The sequence below is a fragment of the Stegostoma tigrinum genome, chromosome 3, assembly GCF_030684315.1.
Source record: "Stegostoma tigrinum isolate sSteTig4 chromosome 3, sSteTig4.hap1, whole genome shotgun sequence".
Lineage (NCBI taxonomy): Eukaryota > Metazoa > Chordata > Chondrichthyes > Orectolobiformes > Stegostomatidae > Stegostoma > Stegostoma tigrinum.
The window spans coordinates 99,721,351-99,746,030 of NC_081356.1; the positions used below are offsets into that span (position 1 = coordinate 99,721,351).

The 24,680-nt window shown below is 42.5% G+C and overlaps 1 protein-coding gene across 1 annotated transcript in view; it reads left to right on the forward strand.

The window, feature by feature from the left end:
- The window catches only part of atg10 (ATG10 autophagy related 10 homolog (S. cerevisiae)), a 274,871-nt gene that overhangs the window by 78,068 nt on the left and 172,123 nt on the right, over positions 1 to 24,680 (forward strand). Inside the window, exons 3-4 of the mRNA XM_059644770.1 lie at positions 5,646 to 5,768; positions 13,852 to 13,974. Coding sequence (XP_059500753.1) covers positions 5,646 to 5,768; positions 13,852 to 13,974 — 246 coding nt within the window. The remainder of the gene's footprint in view (positions 1 to 5,645; positions 5,769 to 13,851; positions 13,975 to 24,680) is intronic.

A 24,680-nucleotide genomic window follows, 5' to 3' on the forward strand; every position in this document is an offset into this window, starting at 1 on the left:
GTCCTTTCTCTCCTGATTGAAATGAATGGTTCACAACCTGAATTATGACTCTGTTTCTCACCACAGATGCTGCTTGACCTGCTGTCTATTTCCAGCACAATTTGTTTTCACTGAAGCTGTCTTGCTCTGCCTGAATCCAGAGGATCCTGTCTTACTTGACCACATGAAGTTTGGCAACTTCTTCTCTCTGCTTAGTGAGGGAGAACAGAGGAGATTGGATTTACTTGCCTGTGGATGAATTATTGGAATGATACTGACTTCCCTATCAAATTTAATTAGCAGTGGGAAAGGAGCTATTGAAACTAAACTTGATTTGACTCAGACATCTCAAGATTAGATTTCCATCTGCATCTAAATATTCAGCACCCTTTGCCATGCACATTAGAAGGGAACCTTATTCATTGTATTTTTAAAAATTTATTCTCATGATGTGGCTTTTACTAGCATGATTGACTTAAACCTTGTGCCTGGATTTCCAGAGGAGATTCAGAGTCATTCCCTGAGAGTGGTTTCTCAGTTACAAATAAGAAAACTATGGGATTGTAGTTTCCCCCTCCTGAAGGACATTAAATGACTAGCTAGGTTTTCACCACAAAATAGCAACTACCTTAATTATTTTCTGATGTTGGTGTTGTAAAATATCAGATTTCTTAAATTCAGTTTTGCAATTTTCTAAGGTGGGGTTTGAACTTGATTTCTCAGTTTCAACCGCCACTATTTTAACAGCAGAACAGATGATGGGTAAAGTGACCATACCTTCACTTAACAAATGGCAGGAGCCATTCAGGGTGATGTGAACACGGCCATGGAATGTCTTAGGTGGTAGATGTTGCTGGTTGGACAGGGCTGTCCAAGGAAACAAGGAAGCTGTGCACGATTCACTGCATCCTATGGATGATGCGCATAGCTGCCAGTGTGTGTTAGTGCTGGCTGCAATGAATATTTAATCTTGTGGATAGAGTACCAACCAAGGGACTGTTTTGCCCGGGCAAGGGGAGAGGTTTCCATCACTCTCCTGACTTATGTCTTATACATTTGGACATAAACTGTTTGAGTACCTGAAGAATTGCAAATGGTGCAGAACATTGTGTAATCATCAAAAAACACCCTACCTCTGAAGTTAGGAATGTCATTATTGACACAGTTGAAGATGGTTGGGTGTAGGACATCACCCCGAGGAACTCCTGCAGCGATGTCCTGGGGCTGACTGACCTCCACAAAGCACAACCATCAACCTTTGTGCTAGGCATGATTCTGACCAGTGGAGAGCTTTCCCTCTGATTCCCATTGACTCCAGATTACCAGGGCTCCTTGCTGCTAAGTTGTTATTGATGAAATATGGTCTTCATGTCAAGGTCAGTTACTATCACTCGCCACTGTAGCCCAGTTTTTAGTTAATTTTGGACTAAGGCTGTATTGAAGCCAGGAGTTGAGTTGCCCCGCAGAAACCTACGCTGAGCAGGATGGTAGGTGGTAATTGGCTGGGTTGGATTTGTCATTTTTTTATGTGGACTGGACATTCCTGGGCAATTTTTCACGTTGCTGGTTAGATGCCAATGTTGTAGCTGTACTGGAATAGTTTGTTTAAGTGTCTGGCAATTTATCAGGAGTACAAATCGTCAGTACTGTTCCCAGAATTTTTTTCAGGACCCAGAGCCCTTACAGTACCCAGTGCCTTCAGCCATGTATTGATATCACATTGAGTGAATCAAATTGGCCAAAGACTAGCATCTGCTTCTCCAGTAGGCACAAGATTGTTGTAAATGATGAAAATGCACAGGTACTCTGTATCAGTGCAAGGTAATTCAATCATTCAGGGCACAGTCTTGTTTTAAGAATACAATCCTGAGGCACTTTTGATGTGTTGATGCACATTTTTAAAATTCTTGAACATTTGAAATATTTTGAAGAGAAGTTCTTGACCATACTTAGCCCTAACCGGTCATTGGTAAAAATCAAAACTGTTGATTTGCATGCAAGCAAAATTTAATTTGCAAGTGTGAATCTCAGTTGCTTTGTGTGAAAACTGTGGAACCATAGTATTTGATGTGCTGTTAGCTTCAATGTGATTCATGTGAATGAATCAGGGTCAGTGGCTCAGGTGCTTGATGATGGATGAGGCAGAAGGAAAATTGCTCAAAAATGTCCTTGACTTTTGTCAGAATAACCTCTCCCCATCCATTATAACAAGGTGTAGAGCTGGATGAACACAGCAGGCCAAGCAGCATCAGAGGAGCAGGAAGCCTGACGTTTCGGGCCTCAACCCTTCTTCAGAAAAGGAATTTCTCAGATTCTCAGGTTCTCCAGCATCTGCAGTTCCTACTATCTCCCCATCCATTGTTTAGCTTCCTAACCCTTGTTATCTGTCATTCCCCACCCTTCCGCTCACCTGCCCTTATCGTCAAATTAGTCTCCCGCCCCCAAGAAAAATCTCGGATATATTTGTTTTTTCTAAAATCAGTTATTGCTTCTAATTCAGAAACTTGTTTTGTTTGAAGGATTTTGATACTAAAAATGAATTGAAAAACAAAGTGTAATAAATAGTCGAATGTAAATTTGGAGAAAGTCTGCAACAGTTACTATTTTTGAACATGACTAAATATGAAATAAGCCAGCAGGCACTAGCAGAACGGCATGGTATAGTTAAACAATTACCGTGAATTATTTATGTAATTTTTTTGTATAGCTAGTTCAAAAATATTGCATGAATTAAGTTTTCATGAGCACAATGTATTCTCGCTATTTTAACAGTAGAAAAACACATTGCATATGGACTATGTGCTGCAGTCAGTTAACCATTCACTTTGGCCGTCAATAGTTTAAGATAGCACAGTGCCATCTATAAAAACTATTTTGAAGTGCAAATATTTGTAAAAATCTGACTAAGATATGCAACAGTGAAAGCAAAGCTTTTAATTTTGCAGCCCATGATGGTTTATTGCGATAATTGTGTGTAGTAATAGATGGATATTTCACTCCTGGATACAGTTTAGAGCTAATGAATATTTTTCCGAAATAAGTATCCAATAATTATCTTTGATTTGATGTGACCAGGTGAGGAGGGCTTTCAGCTGCCCTCATCGTCTTCTCTCAGTCCGTCATTGCAAATATATTTTCATTTATTTATTTTTATCACATAGCTATTATCCTCCTGATACACAGGAGTGGGAAAGATTGTAGATAGACTTGATTTCTCCAATCGCTCACAGTTGTTCCAAATGCAGCCTGACCAGAACCTTATATAGCGTCAGTAGTACATCCCTGTCTTATATTCTAGCCGTCTCGAATTGAAAGCAAACATTGCATTTGTAATTCGTGTTGTTTTGTCTTTTTGCTCAAAGAAAGGTACAAAAATATGGAGATAATGGGAACTGCAGATGCTGGAGAATCCAAGATAATAAAATGTGAGGCTGGATGAACACAGCAGGCCAAGTAGCATCTCAGGAGCACAAAAGCTGATGTTTCAGGCCTCGACCCTTCCATCAGAGAGCTCTCTGATGGAAGGGTCTAGGCCCGAAACATCAGCTTTTGAGCTCCTGAGATGCTGGTTGGCCTGCTGTGTTCATCCAGCTTCACACTTTGTTATCTACAAAAATATGGGTTTGTTTGTATATTTCCAAGTCAAGCCCCGGTGTCTTTTTCAAACTGTGTGCTGTGCAGGTGACTTTTCATCCCTAGTATGTAAATTATTATACAAGTATACAATAAACAGTAGATGTAAATTTCTTAATACCACAGAGTTTATGTGTTTTTTGATTAAAAATGGTAATGGCAGCTGGGTTTCTAGATCATGTGAGTTGTCTGGACTTGGCAGGTGATCACAGCAAACATTTTAGGATTGCCCTTTCTATTTTTTTTTATCTCCATGAACACCTGGGTATTGAAGTCAAACAATGAAAGCAGAATATTGATCATCCATTTTCACTATGACTGTAACAAACTGCACAGATTTAATATCACTTCAAGTCATGATAATGAAGTAGACATGTGCTTAAGGTTCTACTTAATGATTGTTGAAATACCTACATTGAATTTAGGTATTAAAGCTGGAGAGCTGCAGGGTAGAGGCATTTTAACATAGTGACATTTTTAAAGGTGGAATTGCCCAAGTTTTAATGTGTTTTACTTTTGGAAAGGTAGTTTATGGATATTTAGTTATAGTCTTGGATAGTGAATTGACATGACAACTTGTAAAAGGAAAGCTACTTCTTATCTTCTAGAGCTTTTTGTAACCTTTTCACATTAGACTGCGTAATGATTGTAATGAGGTCAGCCAGCTGGACATCACAGAATATGAATTCCCTGACTGAGGCAGGTACTCTGGTCCAATCAGGGACCTCTGGCTGACAGTGATTCTGGCACTCTGGGAGCTGGTTCTAAGGGGATGTATTATCTTCACATGTAAATAAAGGGTGACTTGGTAATGGGATACTGGCCTCTATATATTTGTTATGTGACAGCAGTCAATTGGCAATTAATGATTAGTTTGTTTCATCTGAAGGCTGAGTAAACTCCACCACACCAATCTGTTGCTTGAGTTTACCTTAGCTAGAAAGCAGCAGATTCTGCAAGGGCTCATGTAAATGGCTGGTTCAAGTGTCCTTCTGTTTTCTGCAAGGTCCAACATTGAATCATCTGCTGAGAAAAACACCAAATACAAATACACCAAACACCAAATCGTGACAAACGACAACACCTCCCAGTTGCAAACCACTTCAACTCCCCCTCCCACTCCCTGGACAACATGTCCATCTTGGGCCTCCTCTGGTGTCACAACGATGTCACCCGAAAACTGGAGGAACAACACCTCGTATTCCACCTTGGAACCCTACAACCCAATGTTCTCAATGTGGACTTTACGAGCTTCAAAATCCCCCCACCCCTGACCTCATCCCAAGACCAGTCCCCTGTCTCGTCCCCACCTCCTTGACCTGTCTGTCTTCTCTCCCACCTATCTGCTCCTCCTACCTCACTGACCAAGCCCACCCCCATTTCCTACCTACACTCACCTTTACTGAATTGATCCCCACCTCCTTGACCTGTCCGTCTTCTCTCCACCTATTTGATCTACTGTCCAACTTCTATCACCGCCTCCCCCCTCTCTAATAATTTCAGAGCCTCCTTCCCCTCCCACATTTGTGAAGAAAGGCCCAGACCCGAAACGTCAGCTTTCCTGCTCCTCTGATGCTGCCTGGCCTGCTGTGTTCATCCAGCTCCACACCTTGCGATACCAAACGCAAATAGTTGCAAGCGGAAATCCAATATGACATTGATATTTAGACCATTCCCAGTCGAATTGGAATCAAAACGACAAGTATGAAGAACAGTCATCCACTCTTGATAATTGTGTATTTAGATTTTCAAACTTTGTTAGGCCAGCTAAAGGGAATAGTAAACCTCGAACTGAAGGAGATAAAAGATTTCATGTGTTCTTTTTATTGGATTAATTATTCTGATTCTGTTTGTTTCCCTGACTCTATGATATTCTTTGAAATGCAAAATGAATGATATTTCTATTGGACCAAATTTAAATGTCCCACAGTTCTCTAAGTTAATAATGACACAGTATAGCTACTGATGAACTTATTGTCTCTGCTGCTTATGGAGTGACTAATGGGTTTACTTGCTTTTTTTACTGTCTGCAGATGTCACATAGCTTTAATCGAAATGAACATGTTTGCCTGGGTGAAGAGCAGTTTCAAAAGTTCTGTAAATTGTTTGTTAAGCATTCGGATGAAATCGACAATGGCTGGGAGTGGAGGCAGAAGGTATGTTGGAGCTTAGTATCTATCAGTTACATGAAATGTCAATGAAGTTTGCTCATGTCAAGAACCTGTCAGTTGGGTCTTTTTGCCTGGGGAGGCTGTTGTGCTGCAGCTACCAAAAGGCTCTGGCTGACCCGGAAACTTGTACTAGTTGCCATAGGCAGATTGGAGGAATCTGCAGATTGATGATTGATCTGTTTTGAGTATGCTATGATGCACGTTCTGTAGCTATCAAGTCATGAACTGGGGCTTGAATCTCGAGTCTCTGCTCTTCAGGTTGCAACACAACCACTGGGCCATATAGAGAGATAACAAAGTGTGGAGCTCGATGAACACAGCAGGCCAAGCAGCATCTCAGGAGCACAAAAGCTGATGTTTCGGGCCTAGACCCTTCTTCAGAAAAAGGGTCTAGGTCCGAAACATCAGCTTTTCTGCTCCTAAGATGCTGCTTGGCCTGCTGTGTTCACCCAACCCCACACTTTGTTAACTCGGATTCTCCAACATCTGCAGTTCCCACTATCACTGGGCCATATAGACTTGCTTTAGGAATAGCTGTCAAATCTGCACCCCCCCCACCCAGTATCATTTTCACTTTGCAAAATAATGTCTCCTTTAGTTTAAGAAAACAGTTTAGAGAATTAATTTCAACTTGGTACTCAATAACATTTGAATATATTCTGCCTACGCTGCACTATTCCTATAATGTAGCTTCAGTCTTAGAGATGATCCCCGTGGTGAGCTATTCCCAGCCATCTTCTATTTATAGAAGCATTCATCCTAGATGAAGCTTCTGCTGAAGGCTTACCTACCTAACATGTAGGGGTCATCATGTGATAATGTCCTTAGCATATTTCATATTTTGAATTACGTCATGAGGAAGTCTTACTCCGTCTTTAGTAGTTTGAGGGATGTGATGAGAGTGACAAAGGGGAGGCAAGACCAGTTGGCGCTTTGATCAATAATAGCTGGTAGATTGAAACAGGAGAGCCTTGGGGGTGCGAGGTCAAAGGCATCCTTGTGACACTGGGGCAAAGGACTCCTGCTCTTCCTGACACATATCAAAGCTTGAAAACAGGGAAACTCTTCGAACCAATCATTGCATAAAGTCCTATGATAAGTATTAATATTAAAGATTCCATCCCTTTACCCTCAACAACAGCCTTACTCAAACCCCAGTGAATGCCTATCCTACTGCACTTTAAAGTTCAGTTGACGCAGCTGTAATTGGCTTCTTTTCAGCAAATGTTTACATTCTGTCAATGTTATTTTATTGGTTAATGGCTCTTCCTGGGACCCTAAAACAAACTGCTAACACAGCTTATTTATTTCTTAACACGGGTTCTCTAAACATCTTTCCGAGAACCTATTTCTGGATATTTTCTCTAACTGATATTTAGCTCGTCAGGATTTCGTTTCTTCTGCCCTGCTGTTTTGAAGACCGCTAAACTGCCCTGCTGCTATGATTCATCTTGTTGAATGACCTGCTAATCTCTGAAAGAAACTGGACAATCTGATTTGGTGTTCTGCCTTTCTGTTTCCCTGTATCATTGGCCATCTTATTGCTGAGCAACAGCAGTTACTTTTGCTCTTCTGCTTGTGTTTCGAATCTACTGAATTGTTTGCCTGAAGCTCTACTCCGAGGATTGAAATTATTATTAAAAATGCGTGCATCACCGCTTTTAGCATAAAAGGTGGCAGCAGAATAAGAAGCTGCAGTGGGAGCTCCTCTGTTCGCCAGTTCCTTTTCCGTTCTTTTTTCCCTTTTTGCCGCAGTTTTTCTTCCCATGTTCTAACTAATAAAATAACATTGAGAGAATGCAGATGTTTGTTGAAAACAAGTTCATTAGTGGTGTGCCAACTGAACTTTAAAGTGCAGCTGGCTAGCCATTCAGTTTGAGTAAGGCTGTGTTTGAGGGTAAATGGATAGAATATTTAATATTAATATTTATCATAAGACTTTTTCAATCGTTACACAAGTATGCAAATAAGGATCTGGAATAGGCCACAGTGCCCTTGATCCTCCTGCAAAATTTAATAAAATCAAGGGTGATATGATTTTAACCTCAGTGCCACATTTCAGCATATCTCCCAAACCTTTCACCTCTTTTGCTCTTCAAACAATGATCTGCCTCTATGTCTTAAAAATATTAAAAGATTCAGCCAGCACAACCAACTTTCTGCAAGTAGAGAAACTTCCCTCTTATCTGTCACAAGAAGACAGCAACTTATTTTAAACAAAAACTCCTTGTTGTATACTAACCCACCAGAAAAAACATCCTGTTAAGACCACTGAAGTAATTAATTAATCCAATTTTTTTTTGTCAGTACCAGATTTCGTATAGTTTGCTGACTTGCTGATGTCAGACCATGCCGTTCTAAGAAACTATCCCAAGGCATTCTATGACTTCCACGTCTAGACTATCCTTACCCATCTGATTTTTCTATTCTGTATGTAGATTGACGTCTCCCATTACTAATCACCATACCCCTCTAACAAATCCCCATTAATTATTCGTTGGTAATGTGATGTGGTTACTATTAGGTGACTAGACGGTTAACCACTTCCACCAGTGACTTCTTGCCTTTTATTGTTCCTTAACTCTACCCATAGCATTTTTATACCTTGGTTTCCTGAATTTAGGTCATACTTCTTTATTGTGCCAATATTATTTTTAAACAACAAAGCTACCCCTCCAATTTTTCCGCATTCCTTTTTAAAATTTTGAACCTTCTCCATTTTTCTAGCTTCCTAGTTACATAGTTGACAAAAGCACAGGCTCCAGCAATGTTTGAGTGTAGACCGTATCAAACAGTATAGCCCCCATGTTCTCCAATTTTGGTGCCAGTGCTCCATGAATGAGATTCCAATCATCCCACACTAGTCTTTAAACTACACATTCATGTCTCTAATCTGAGTTTCCTTATGCCTATTTCCACGTGGCTCAGGCAATAATCCAGAGAGTATTGCATTTCCTCTTATTGACTAAGCAGAACCTCTTCCCTTGTCCTCGTTATGTTGCTGCAGTTAGAAACAGGGGGCATGGCTGAGGTGTTAAATGAGTGTTTCGCATCTGTCTTTATCAAGAAGGCAGATACTACTCGGGCCATGTTGACAGAGGAGGAAGCACTGTCACTAGAGAGTTTCAAAATTCATGAAGCGATATATTGGATAAATTGTTGTTACTTGAAGTTGTCATGATTAGTGGGGGCCAGTTGAGATGCATCTAGGGATATTGAAGAAGTGAGAAGTGGAACTGTGAAAGCACAAGCCATAATCATTCAGTCTGCCCTGTGCTCGCGCCAGAGGAATGGAGATTTGCAAGCACTGCACCCTTGTTCAAAAAGCGAAGATAAGCCGAGCAACTGCAAAGCAGCCAGTTTAACTTCCAAGGGTGGAGAAGCATCTAAAAGCAGTTTTTTGGGATAAAGTTATTAGTCGCAAGAGAAAAAACAACGTTGATTAGGAAGAATCAGCATGGAAAATCCTTTTTAACTAACTTGCTGGAGTTTTTTTTTAAGAGATAACAAACAGTTGTTGAGACCAAAGCTGTTGATGAAGTATATGTGGATTTCCAAAAGGTATTCAACATAGTACAAACATGTAAGCAAAGTCAATAGGTTATGGAATAAAAGGAACACCAGCAACACAGATAGAAAATTGACTGAGTGATGGGAAATAAGGCAATGATTTAATGGGTATTTCTCAGGCTGGAGTAAGATTTCTACCTGGGGTTTCCCAGGGGTTGTGTTAGGATTCTTCCTTATCCTGGTTTTTATATACAGCAATCTAGATCTTGGTATGCTGGAAACAATTTTAAAGTTTTTGTCCGATACAAAACTTGGAAGCCCAGTTAACTCTGAGGGGGACGTTTTGTGGAATTTCAGAAGGACAAAGGTAGAGTGGACAGAGAGGTGGCAGATGAGGTTGGCAGGTGTACTAAATATTGAGTAATTCATTTTCTTAGGAAGAACATGATGAGACAATACAATATAAGGTGTCCAATTTTAAATGGCGTGCAGCAGAAGATTGACGTGTGTATATAGGTCATTAGTGGCAGACAGGTGAAGCAAGCAGTTAATAAAACATACAATCCAATATAAGAATAAAAGAACAACGAGATTCTGCTGAACTTTCGTAACTCATTAATCAGAGCTCACTTGGAGTGTTGTTTACCATTCTGGGCTGTGTTCTGTAAACATTGAGAGAATGCAAAAGAGGTTTATAAGAGTTATTTTGGTGATGAGGAATTTCATTTATGAATTTTGGACTGTTTTCCTGGGAAAGGAGAATGCCATAAGGAGATTTGATAGAGGTTTTTCAAATGGGAAAGAAGCTGGAGTGGGTAGTTAGGGAGAAACTGTTCCTACTCATAAAAGGACAGAGAATGAGAGGGCGCAGATTTGAAGTGATTAGCAAAAGAAACAAATGGGAATTGAAAACAATCTTATTTCACTAAGTTGTGATCAGATATAATGGGAACTGCAGATGCTGGAGAATCCGAGATAACAAAGTGTGGAGCTGATGAACACAGCAGGCCAAGCAGCATTTGTTATTTCACACAGTGATTGGTTTGGGCCTGGAATGCACACCCTGAAAGTATACATTGAATTCAATCAAAGCATTCAAGAGGGCATCATGTGATTATCTGAATATGAACAATTTGTAGAGGTAACAGGGAAAAAGCAGGAGATTGGTACAGAGTCATAATACTTGTGCAGAGAGCTGGTGCAAACATGTTGTTCAAATCCCTTTCTGCACCATAACAATTATGAGATTTTGGCACTCATATGGACCATGACAACTGGAACCTCCCCCTTCTCAGCCACAAGTTCCTCTCCCACCTTCAGCAGGTGTCTGAACCATGGCACCAGGCAGGCAACACAACCTTCTGGACCCTCTGTTCAAAATCCTGTGTTTCCTGCAGAGGACAAGCCCTTCTTTAGACCGCCCTCTCCTACCACCAAATTCCTATTTGCTTACCCTGCTTTAATGGCTGCCTCTATCACAATGTCATGGCCTGTCCGCTCAATAACTTGGCTGACCTTGTTTTTGTCCAGACAGGTTGAGAACACCCCAAATCTGTTGGTCATTTGCAAAGTCTGAAGCTCCTCCAGTACTTACTGTGTGATCCCTTTACATACTTCACTCAAGGTCACGTTGTCCTGTCTCTCACTACTGATGAAAATAGATGAGTCTATTATAAGAGATGTGACTGTCAAGGAGCAAAGTATTTCTTTCTTTCTCTTAGAGAAACATACAAAATAGGACCAAGAATGGGTGATTGGGCTTGTCGAAGCTGTTGCAGCACTCAACATGATCAACTTAACCTTTTGTCTCAATGCCGTGCTTCTGTGCTGTCTCTATACCCCTCGATGCCGTTAATGTCTAGAAATCTCTCTATTTCTTTCTGAAAGAGAGTCAGACTTTGACTCCACTGTCTTGTGTGACAGACAGTTGCACAAGGTTACCCCGTGTAGGTGAAGCAGTTTCTCACTCTCATTGCTAAATATCCAGACACTATATAAAAACCAAAAGAACTGTGCATGTTGTAAAGGCATGCCTACAAGGGATGTGGCAGTGAGGAACGGCCACTGGACCCGAAATGTTAACTTTGATCTTTTCTTCACAGATGCTGCCAGACCTGCTGAGCTTTTCCAGCAACTTTTTGATCCGGAGATATGATATTTTGTTCCCTGATATTTCTGGGAAGTTTTCTGTGTATTCTTCTGTGAAGTCAAAACTAAAATAGTTGCTTAATTGTGCTGGCTATTTTTTCTCCATTATTAACTTGCCTGTTTTGGACTGTAAGGGACCTAGATTTGTCTTCACAATCCTTTCTTATCATGCATTTATAGAAGACCTTCCAGTCTGCTTTTATTCTCTGTACAAGTTTATTCTCATATTCTGTTCTTCCCCTGCTTAATCTGCTTTTACTGAATTCGGAACTGCTCCCAATCCTCAGGCTTGCTTCTTTTTAAAGCAACTTTCTATGACTTTTCTTTGGATCTAATGATACCTTTGTTTTCTTTTGTTTTCCATGGTTGGGGCACAATTGCCGTTGTATTTTTTTTTGCTTGAAAGCAATGTGTAACTGTTACAAAGTGTGCATTCATTTATTAAATATTATCATTTTCCTGTCTGCCATCATGCTTCTAAATTAAGTTACTCAGTCATTTACAGCCAGTCCACATCTTGTACATTCTCATCTTTTGGTTAGATTTAAACCTTTTGAATTGACCCTCGTTCTGACGTTTTATGGTAGCTCTTTTCCAAAGGACATTGTACAGGAAAATTATTAATTAACTCTTTTTCTTACTGGACAATACCGAATCTAGCCATGCCTGTTTCCTTGCTGACTTCCCTATGTCTAAAGGAACAATTTGTACACACTCCCAAGAATTCATCCACCACCATGCTATTGCACATGTTTTTGCCCAGTCTGTATTATACACTATATTACTGTAGCATCCTTTTACAAGCATCTCTAACTTCCCATCGAATGCCATCCTTTACTTTATCACTACTATGTGGAGGACAGTGGACAGCACTCACTAATGGTTTCTGCCCCTTGTTGCTTCTTAGCTCGACCCAGGTGATTTATTGCGCAGTGTGCGCAGTTCAGCTACCTGATCAATAATCATTATTTGGAATTTCTTTAGCTGCTTACTCTTTCTGCAGTCATGTTTGTCTTAGTTCGCCTTGGCATCTGAAAGCTCCCGCATTCCACTGTTGCACCAGAAAACCTGTTCTGCCACCACTACTCACGTTGTTTCGTTAATCGACTTTAATTATTTACTTAATTAATTTAGAATAATTCCTATGTATTGTAGAATGCACTATGCTAATGAAACCTCAAGGGAGATGGTGACACTCTGGTAACGTCACTGGGCAAAGAAACCAGAAGCCATGCCAGCCATTGAAAATTCAGATCAAATAAATCTGGAATTAAAAGTTAATCATAAAGGTGGTGATGTAACGTTGATTGTTGCAAAAACCCATGTTATTTAGAGGAGGAAATCTGCCATCCCTACCTGGTTTGACCTAGATGTGACTCCAGATCTACAGCAGTGTGGTTAACTCTCTTATCTGTCCCCTGCAAAGCTGAGCAGACCACTTAGTTCAAGGGCAAATGGGTTAACTCATTGTGCTGGAGTGTGTTTGGTGCTGATCACCAACAGAGAAGGTTCTACTGACCTTAGTATAAGAACATTATAACAGGAATCAGCCATTGAACCCCTCTGCTATTCAATGAGATCATGGCTGATCTTCATATACCTGCCTTTGGCCCATACGTATATAATCTTGCATTTTGTTGAATTAAAGGTGGAGAGTGGAGGTGCGGATTGGTGTATGATTCATGAAGTATAAACTAAAGCCTAGCAAATGTGATCCAGTTTATAAAACTGAGAAGGACAAATGGAATTGATTAAGATGACCATAATGCATTGTAGTGAACTGTACTATATATCTGGATCATATTACTCATTGCTTACTGTAAGCTCACATTAGATGATACTCTTGAAGTTATCAGTAGTTTATTTTTTTCTTTAGTCAGTAATCAATGTTTCCTCATTTTCAGTTTTTTGTACATTTGCACTTAAGAAGTCAAAATTTACAAAAAACCTATTTTATTGCCTTTTAATTTCCTTGTACAACACACTATGCAGTATAACGTTGATAATAAATGGGAGGTTTCTGTGGTTGAAAAGTTGATTTCGTTTTTCATAGGAAATTATAAGATTAAATTGGATTTAGGAGTTATCTGTTGGATTTTTATTTGGTAAATTAAATCTGTCTTTTGTTTTAAGGTGTATTAATTGAAATTTTGATTCAATTTTTAATCACAGAATTCCCATTTTACTGCACTATTGGTATTGTTTAATTGAAATTGTACAATTGAAATATTTAGTGTAACTATCATTGGACTTTTTCAGAAGATTGAGCTTTGAAATTCCCTTAAGAAATTTGCTGTGCCCTAGGTAAAATGGCCAGTGATTTACTGTGGGTCTGTAATGCAGTAAAGAGCATTCTTTGGCTGCAGAAGAATGAATTGAGTCTCATTCTCCATTCTGTTTATCTTTACAGGAGCTCAATGAGGGATACATGGTTAAAGTGCACTTGAGATCTAAAAAATCCATAAACAGCTTAGTTGTGGGGAATCATTGCTTTCAAGATCTTCAGGGTCACGAAGTAGATGATAAGGAAGAGGTGAGAATGATGGAGAAACTAAATTTGTGATTAGAATAAATAGTTTTAAATTTCGATTACAGTTGTGCTGTTTATACCTAAATGCATTCCTTATGTTATCAAATTTAGAAATTCATATATTGTGTTCTTGGAACAAAGAAAGTACAAACGGTGGCCTTATAATGAGTTTTGTTTTTTTACGAAAGTTAAGTTATGCACTGTATTAATGATGTTTTATTGCTATGAAGCATTGCTGCACCAGCATGTGGGGGGAGGGGTTGGGGAGTGGAGCAGCAGTGGGGGTTGCTGTAACCTTGTGCCATGTAATTAAAATAATTAAGTTATTTCCTCCCTAAGGCCTAGAAAAGATGCCAGCATGCAAATTTGAATGTTCCATAAATATGATTAAATTCTTGATACTTTAAGAACTATGTTGAAAATAAATTTTCCTATTTGACTGGAAATTTTAAAAGAGTGATCCAGATTTTGCAGTTAATATTAAAGTGATAATCCTTGCCCTTGACATCAAAGAGACCTGCCTACAAAGATTTAACAATCTGTTTGCCATGGATTTGCTCTTTGCAAGCAATAGTTTGAATCTGGTGCCAAGTCAAAGGAATCACCAGATATGGCAGCAGGCATGTTATCAAATTGGTAAGCAGGCAACCACATTGAAGAATTGTCACGGACAGAGAGCCTGGAAGTAAAATGCATTGATGCTTTGCTTTTAAATTACATTTCACAGCTTGTGAAATAAATGATTTTGACATACAAGTGACATTAAGTTAGTAGGTAAAATGATGTCATCGTTCAGATAGGTTTGCAATGTTGTACACTGGTGTGTACTCAAAATCACACATATTAATACATAGAGGTACAAAGTATGGAGCTGGAGGAATGTTGCAGGCCAGGCTGCATCAGAGGAGATGAAAGCTGATGTTTTGGGGCTGGACCCTTCTTCAGGAATACATAGGACCCTATTCTTTGCAGATAGAAGGAACGCGTACTTGCCAAAATAGGCAAGCGTTGTTTGCTGGATCATTTCCCACGGCATTGGGCTGACAAATCAGAGGCAGCCTGCCTGGTCTAAAATTTAACAAAGCCTGGCAGTTAACTGTCATTCAGCATTAATACTTGTAGTATTGATGACAACCTTGTCTTTTGAGATTTGAAAAGTGGCATTAGCTATTTACTCATTATCAGTTGTGTGTGCGTGAGTGTATGTGTGAACATGTTCTAGAGGATTGTTATGTATGTGCACAGAGGCTGTGCATGAGACCTCCTTGTCTGCCATAATTCAGATGCCATCTATTTGTGTTATTCAAAAGAAAAGTAGTATAAACAGAAGTAACAATATTAAAGAAAAAGCCTAGAAAGAAGATACCAGAACCACATTGTTTCCAGGATCTCGGATTATGGTCTTCTCTTAAGCAAGCGGAGCAATTAACCTTGCAGTGAACTCATCCAATGTTTGTTTATTTATTGGACTTTGTAATGTGTAAAACACAGAAGTACTCTGCTGACCACACATTGGTGCCTTCGCTAAGACACCCATTTCCTTTTCTTTAACATCATGTAACCTCACCCCAACTCAGTTCATCTGCTCCTGAAATCTCATCAACACACAAAAGCTTGAGCTGATCCAAAACTAGGCAGACTGTACCTAGCTCATAACTTGTCTCGTTCAGTCATCAGCATCAGTCGCTGACCGACAATGGTTCCTGATTTGGAAACACCTCAATTTATAAAACTGTTAGTTTTGGATGCTTTCATGGCCTTGCTGTTCCCTATCTCTGCCCTGTTCTCAAATTGTGCAGCTCATTGAGATCCATGCACTGCTTTAATCCAAGCCAGTTGCACATTCTTAATGTTAGTCGTTTCTCAATATCGATGGCTGTCCTATCTGCTGCCTAGGCCCTAAATTCAGAATTCTTCCCTGAATCCTTCTGTCTTTCTCTGTTCATTAGGATGCTCATTTAAAACCTGCCTCTTTCATCATCAATCCGAATATCCCCTTCCTGGGTTGGAATCAACTTCAGTTTGAGGATTTTCTTGCAATGCACCTTGGGACATTTTACTATTTTAAAAGTGCTAAATAAATGCATGTTAATGTTATTACAGAATATTTGAACTGCAAGATAACATAATATGTCTTACATTGCTCAAGTTTCTGTCTTCAGGTAGTGCATATCACAGTTCAGTCAGCAGTGCCATTGAAGAATAATGTTAAATTTCACGTTTTCACAACTGTATATCCAGTACGCATTACTCGCTTTTTTAAAAATAGAGAACAAAAGCTGAGGTGTGGTATAAAGCTTTCAGAGTACTTAAAAACTGACTTTGTTCAGACTTACTTTACATGGTTCAGATGTCACAACCTTAAGGGACACCACTTTACACAAGCAACGGGATAATAGAATCTTCATTTCATCTAACTTACTGTCAGCAACGTCAGATCTGCCAGTTTTATCCAATAGTTGTTGAATTTGTACGCATGCATTATTTCACTTTGTACCTCCTTTCTTACACTTGCCTTTTAAAAAAAGTCTTGCAGCAAATTGGCTCATATACAAATCTCTTCCAACGTCTTTTAAAATGTTTAATAAAGGCAATCAGTTGGACTGTACAGAGAGACTCCTCCAGCAACAAAAAATAACTTCTTTATTGATGCAGGAGTCGGAATGTCTGCCTGTGTAAGTTAAAGCTTAACCTTAGCAACCACACATTTTTAAACAAAAAAACACAAGCAGTTCACTGTAGGTTTTGACTTGTTGCTTAAAGAGAGATTAAACTGGAACATTGAGTTTAGGAGCAGAAGTAGTCTATTTGGCCTTTCGAGCCTAATCCATCATTCAGTAACTCCACTTTCCTGTCAGTAATCGATGAACCTTCACTTACGTGCCTATTGATAATGTATCAAACTCTGCCTTGAATAATTTTAAAGACCCAGCTTTCTCTACCTCGTGGGAAAGAGAGCTCCACATGCTAATAACCCTCTGAGAGAAAAGATTGTTCCTGATCTATATCATTAAAAGGAGACCTCTTATTCTTAAATGGTATACCTCAATTTTAGTCTCCAGAAACATTCTCCAATACCCACCCGATCAAGTCCCCTCAGGATCGTTTATGTTTCAATAACATCACCTCTTATTCTTCTCAACTCCAGTGGGTAAAGCCTAACCTGTTTAATCTCACCCGATATGATAAACCTTTCATTCCAGGAATGAATCAAATGAATCATCTCCAAACTGCTTTTGTTGTTTTTATTCTTTCATGGGATGTGGGAATGTATTAGGAATGTCTTCATCCCTAAAGGCTTTGAATAGCTAGTGTTTAAGAAGGCTGTTCACCACCAACTGTGACCCATGTGGTATATGTGTTGCTGAATTTCTGGGTTGATGCATTTAATGCTGACTTTCAGGATTTTGATCCAGAGAAAGTGAAGGAATAGCAATTAAAGTTCCAAGTGGAGGTAACTTACACATAGTGGTATTCTCATGCATTTGCTGTCCTGTCCTTTGAGATGGTAATCGTCCTGAATTTGGAAGGTGTTCACAGAATCTTGGTGAGTAACTGCAAGACATTTTGTAAATGCTGCCATTGTGCTTTAATTGAAGAAGTACATGATAAATGTTGAGAACGTGGTGCCAAAATGGGATGCTTTGTTCTGCATAATGTTGAACATCTTGAGTGTTGTTGGAGTTGCACTCATCTGACTTAGTATTCAACCAGGTTCCAGACTTGTATCTGAGATATTGGGAACTGCAGATGCTGGAGAATCCGAGATAACAAAGTGCGAAGATGGATGAACACAGCAGGCCAAGCAGCATCTCAGGAGCACAAAAGTTGACGTTTCGGGCCTAGACCCTTCATCAGAGAGGGGGATGGGGAGAGGGAACCGGAATAAATAGGGAGAGAGGGGGAGGCGGACCGAAGATGGATAGAGGAGAAGATAAGACTTGAATCTTGCAGGTGATGGACAGGCTTTGTGGAGACAGGAACTGAGTTACTCGCTGCAGGATTTCTGACCTCTGACCTGTTGTTGTAGCCACTGTATTTGTATGGCCAGCCCAGTTTAATTTCTGGATAATGGTTACCTCTGGAATGTTTATAGTGGGGTATTCAGTGATGGTAGTGCCATTGACTGTCAATGAGAGATTAGGTTCTTTACTTTTGGAGGTAGCACTTGTGTGACACAAATGTCACTTGCCATTTATCAGCCCTGGCATAATTGTTGTCCAGAACTTGGACACAAACTGCTTCAGTATTTGAGAGTCTGGATAGGGATGGCAGCCAGAAAATGTTTTCTTATCTGATGAAAACTAAAACTAGGGGACACAGTTTAAGAATAAGAGGTCTCCCTTTTAAGGCAGACATGAAGACAAATATTTTCTCTCAAAGAGTCTTTGGGATATGGGCTTGTCTTTCCCAGAAAATATTGGAGATTGTATCTTCAAATTTGTTCAAGGCTGAGTTAGATAGATTTTTGAGAGAAAAGGAAGACAAGGGTTTTGTTGAGCAAACAAGAATGTAGAGCTTCAACCTAACTATTCACAATATATGTGAACATGATTTAGATGAGGGAACTGAATGTAATATGTCCAAAATTGCACATTACACAAGGCTGGCTGGGAGGTTCAGGCGGATGTAGAGAAGAGTCAGTGGGTAAATGCATGGCATATGAAGTACAATGTGGATAAATGCAAGGTTATCCACTTCAGTAGCAAAAATTGGAAGGCAGATTATTATCTGAATGGTGATAGATTGGAGAAGGAGGCGATGCAATGACAACTGTGTGCCCTTGTACACCAGTTTCTGAATGTAGGCATGCACGTGCAGCAGGTGACGAAGAAAGCAAATGGTTTGTTGAAATTTATAGCAAGTGGATTCAAAGTGATAAAGAAAACGACAGAGTGGTAGAAGTTACCTATTTGGACTTCAGCAAGGCATTTGACAAGGCTCTGTATGGTAGACTGGCTACTAAGGTTAGATTAATTGGAATCTGGGGGGTGAACTAACTAATACATCGCCGAGGCCAAACGCCAACTCTCCGACACCACCACCTACCGCCCCCTCAATCATGACCCCACCCCCAAGCACCAAACCATCATCTCCAACACCATCCATGACCTCATCACCTCAGGTGACCTCCCACCCACAGCCTCCAACCTCATTGTTCCCCAACCCCACACGGCCCGTTTCTATCTCCTTCCCAAAATCCACAAACCTGCCTGCCCTGGCTGACCTATTGTCTCCGCCTGCTCCTGCCCCACCGAACTCATCTCCACCTATCTCGACTCCATTTTCTCCCCCTTGGTCCAGGAACTCACCACGTACGTCTGTGACACCACCCACACCCTCTACCTCCTCCAGAATTTCCAATTCCGTGGCCCCCAACACCTCATTTTCACCATGGACGTCCAGTCCCTATACAGCTGCATTCCTCATACAGATGGCCTTAAGGCTGTCCGCTTCTTCCTGTCCCACAGGCCCGACCAGTTCCCCTCCACCGACACCCTCATCCGCCTAGCCAAATTCGTCCTCACCCTCAACAACATCTCCTTCGAATCCTCCCACTTCCTACAGTCAACGGCGGTGGCCATGGGTACCCACATGAGCCCAAGCTATGCCTGCCTCTTTGCAGGTTACGTGGAACAGTCCCTCTTCTGCACCTACACTGGCCCCAAACCACACCTCTTCCTCTGTCACATTGATGACAGTATCGGCGCCGCCTCTTGCTCCCCAGAGGAGCTCGAACAGCTCATCCATTTTACCAACACCTTCCATCCCAGCCTCAAGTTCACCTGGGCCATCTCCAACACATCCCTCACCTTCCTGGACCTCTCAGTCTCCATCTCAGGCAACCAGCTAGAAACTGATATCCACTTCAAGCCTACCGACTCCCACAGCTACTTAGAATACACATCCTCCCACCCACCCCCCTGCAAAAATTCCATCCCCTATTCCCAATTCCTTCGCCTCTGCCGCATCTGCTCCCAGGATGAGGCATTCCACTCCTGCACATCCCAGATGTCCACGTTCTTCAAGGACCACAACTTGCCCCCCGCAGTGGTCGAGAATGCCCTTGACCGTGACTCCCACATTTCCTGTAACTCATCCCTCACACCCCGCCCCCGCAATAACCGCCCTAAGAGAATCCCCCTCGTCCTCACATACCACCCCACGAACCTCCGGATACAGCACATCATCCTCCGACACTTCCGCCATCTACAATCCGACCCCACCACCCAAGACATTTTTCCATCCCCACCCTTGTCTGCCTTCCGGAGAGACCACTCTCTCCGCGACTCCCTTGTTTGCTCCACACTCCCCTCCAACCCCACCACACCCGGCACCTTCCCCTGCGATCGCAGGAAGTGCTACACTTGCCCCAACACCTCCTCTCTCACCCCCATCCCAGGCCCCAAGGTGACTTTCCACATTAAGCAGATGTTCACCTGCACATCTGCCAATGTAGTATACTGTATCCACTGTACCTGGTGTGGCTTCCTCTACAGTGGGGAAACCAAGCGGAGGCTTGGGGACCCTTTGCAGAACACCTCCGCTCGGTTCGCAATAAACAACTGCACCTCCCAGTCGTGAACCATTTTAACTCCCCCTCCCATTCCTCAGACGACATGTCCATCATGAGCCTCCTGCAGTGCCACAATGATGCCACCCAAAGGTTGCAGGAACAGCAACTCATATTCCGCTTGGGAACCCTGCAGCCCAATGGTATCAATGTGGACCTCACCAGCTTCAAAATCTCCCCCTCCCCCACTGCATCCCAAAACCAGCCCAGCTCATCTTCGCCTCTCTAACCTGTTCTTCCTCTCACCTATCCCCTCCTCCCACCTCTAGCCGCACCTCCATTTCCCACCTACCAACCTCATCCCGCCTCCTTGACCTGTCCATCCTCCCTGGACTGACCTATCCCCTCCCCACCCATACTCTCCTCTCCACCTATCTTCTCCTCTATCCATCTTCGGTCCGCCTCCCCCTCTCTCCCTATTTATTTCAGTTCCCTCTCCCCGTCCCCCTCTTTGATGAAGGGTCTAGCCCCGAAACGTCAGCTTTTGTGCTCCTGAGATGCTGCTTGGCCTGCTGTGTCATCCAGCTTCACACTTTGTTATCTTTAATTGGATACAAAATTGGCTTGAAGGTAGGAGACAGAGGGTGGTGGTAGAGACTTGTTTTTCAGACTGGAATCCTTTGACCAGTGATGTGCCACAAGAATTGGTGCTGGGACCACTGCTTTTTAATCATTTATAGAAATGGCTTCATGAATATAGGAGATATGGGTGGTAAGTTTGCAGATGACAATAAAATATTGGTGTAATGGGTAGTGATGATAGTTATCTTAGAGTACAAAAGGGCCTTATTCAGATGGACCAATGAGCTGAGGAGTGGCAGATGAAGTTTAATTTAGATGAATGTGATGTGTTCCATTTGGTAAGGCAAAGCAGGGTAGGACTTATACATTTAACGGTAGGGCCCTGGGTAGTGTTATTGAAAAAAAGCCTGAGGGTTGCAGGTGCATAATCCCTTGAAAGTGGTGCCGCAGTTAGACAGGTTGGTGAAGAAGGCGTTTAGCATGCTTGGCTTCATTGGTCAGTGCAATGAACACAGGATTTAGGAGGCCATGTTGCAGCAGTACAGGACATTAGTTTGGCCACTTTTGGAATATGATGTTCAATTCCGGTGTCCCTGATATAGGAAAGATTTTATTCAACTCGAAAGGGTTCAATAAAGCTTCACAAGGATGCTTCTGGGGTTGGAGAGTTTGAGCTGTGGGGAGAAGCTGAATAGGCTAGGGCTGTTTTCCCCTGGACCATCAGAGGCTGAGGGATGACCTTATAGTGGTTTATAAAATCATGAGGGTGAATCGGTAAGGTATTTTCTCCAGGGTAGGTGAGAAGGGAAAAATTTAAAAGGGACCTGAGGAGCGACATTTTCACACAGAAGGCGTATGTGTGTAGAATGAGCTGCTAGAGGAGGTGGTGGAGGTAGGTATAATCACAACATTTAAAAGGCATTTGGATGGGTACATGGATAGGAAGAGTTTAGAGGGATATGGGCCAAATGCTGGCAAATGGGACTCGATCGGTTTGGAATATCTGGTCAGCGCAGATGAGTTAAATGATCAACCATGATCATATTTAGTAGTGGAGCAGGCTTGAGAGGCCAAATGACCCTCTCCTGCTCCTGTTTTCTGTTTCTATTGTGCAATGTGGCATATTTTCCAAGGACGTATCAGTATTTGTGAGTATGGCGAGAATAGTTAAGCTCTTCAACAGTAAGATTGAAGAATCCTAAGCTGGGAAGAGAAACATAATATATTTAATCAATTATAGAAACATGCAGAGAAAGTGAAATTAAAAGGGTAAGAAGGATGAACATCAAAAAGAGCCTGATGAAAGACAAAAACATTCATTATACTCATTTGAGAGGAATTAGACTCCACACTTTTTCAGTAAGACGGCACTGAAACAAAGCTAACAGGAGAAAAGGTTGCTCCTGCTCCTGCCCCACCGAACTCATCTCCACCTATCTGGACTCCATTTTCTCCCCTTTGGTCCAGGAACTCCCCACCTACGTCCGTGACACCACCCACGCCCTCCACCTCCTCCAGGACTTCCAATTCCCTGGCCCCCAACACCTCATATTCACCATGGACGTCCAATCCCTATACACCTGCATTCCGCATGGAGATGGCCTCAAGGCCGTCCGCTTCTTCCTGTCCCGCAAGCCCGACCAGTCCCCCTCCACTGACACTCTCATCCGCCTAGCTGAACTCGTCCTCACACTCAACAACTTCTCTTTTGACTCCTCCCACTTCCTACAGACTAAAGGGGTGGCCATGGGCACCCGCATGGGCCCCAACTAGGCCTGCCTCTTTGTAGGTTACTGTGGAACAGTCCCTCTTCCGCACCTACACAGGCCCCAAACCCCACCTCTTCCTCCGGTACATTGATGACTGTATCGGCGCCGCTTCTTGCTCCCCAGAGGAGCTCGAACAGTTCATCCACTTCACAAACACCTTCCACCCCAACCTTCAGTTCACCTGGGCCATCTCCAGCACATCCGTCACCTTCCTGGACCTCTCAGTCTCCATCTCAGGCAACCAGCTTGTAACTGATGTCCATTTCAAGCCCACCGACTCCCACAGCTACCTAGAATACACCTCCTCCCACCCACCCTCCTGCAAAAATTCCATCCCCTATTCCCAATTCCTCCGCCTCCGCCGCATCTGCTCCCACGATAAGACATTCCACTCTCGCACATCCCAGATGTCCCAGTTCTTTAAGGACCGCAACTTTCCCCCCACAGTGATCGAGAACGCCCTTGACCGCGTCTCCCGTATTTCCCGCAACATATCCCTCACACCCCGCCCCCGCCACAACCGCCCTAAGAGGATCCCCCTCGTTCTCACACACCACCCTACCAACCTCCGGATACAACGCATCATCCTCCGACACTTCCGCCATTTACAATCCGACCCCACCACCCAAGACATTTTTCCATCCCCACCCCTGTCTGCTTTCCGGAGAGACCACTCTCTCCGTGACTCCCTTGTTCGCTCCACACTGCCCTCCAACCCCACCACACCCGGCACCTTCCCCTGCAACCGCAGGAAATGCTACACTTGTCCCCACACCTCCTCCCTCACCCCTATCCCAGGCCCCAAGATGACATTCCACATTAAGCAGAGGTTCACCTGCACATCTGCCAATGTGGTATACTGCATCCACTGTACCCGGTGCGGCTTCCTGTACATTGGGGAAACCAAGCGGAGGCTTGGGGACCGCTTTGCAGAACACCTCCGCTCAGTTCGCAACAAACAACTGCACCTCCCAGTCGCAAACCATTTCCACTCCCCCTCCCATTCTCTTGATGACATGTCCATCATGGGCCTCCTGCACTGCCACAATGATGCCACCCGAAGGTTGCAGGAACAGCAACTCATATTCCGCCTGGGAACCCTGCAGCCATATGGTATCAATGTGGACTTCACCAGTTTCAAAATCTCCCCTTCCCCTACTGCATCCCTAAACCAGCCCCGTTCGTCCCCTCCCCCCACTGCACCACACAACCAGCCCAGCTCTTCCTCCCCACCCACTGCATCCCAAAACCAGTCCAACCTGTCTCTGCCTCCCTAACCGGTTCTTCCTCTCTCCCATCCCTTCCTCCCACCCCAAGCCGCACCCCCATCTACCTACTAACCTCATCCCACCTCCTTGACCTGTCCGTCTTCCCTGGACTGACCTATCCCCTCCCTACCTCCCCACCTATACTCTCTCCACCTATCATCTTTACTCTCCATCTTCGGTCCGCCTCCCCCTCTCTCCCTATTTATTCCAGTTCCCTTTCCCATCCCCCTCTCTGATGAAGGGTCTAGGCCCGAAACGTCAGCTTTTGTGCTCCTGAGATGCTGCTTGGCCTGCTGTGTTCATCCAGCCTCACATTTTATTATCATAGGAGAAAAGGTTAACAGGCTGAGGAAAAAAGTTGAGTTGCAATATCCAGATTTCTGTTTGACTGTGCATGTGTGCACTCCAGGGATTGTAGCTTGAGTTACTCCATAATTATTGAGAACTCTGCTGCTGTGATCAAATATTCCATTTAAGAAATTGATTCAAATGTCATTGAATTAGTAATTTTACTTCATTTCTAAAAGGAAAGCTTCCTGCAGTGCCTCCATAATCCCAGCTCCTCCTTCCCACAAT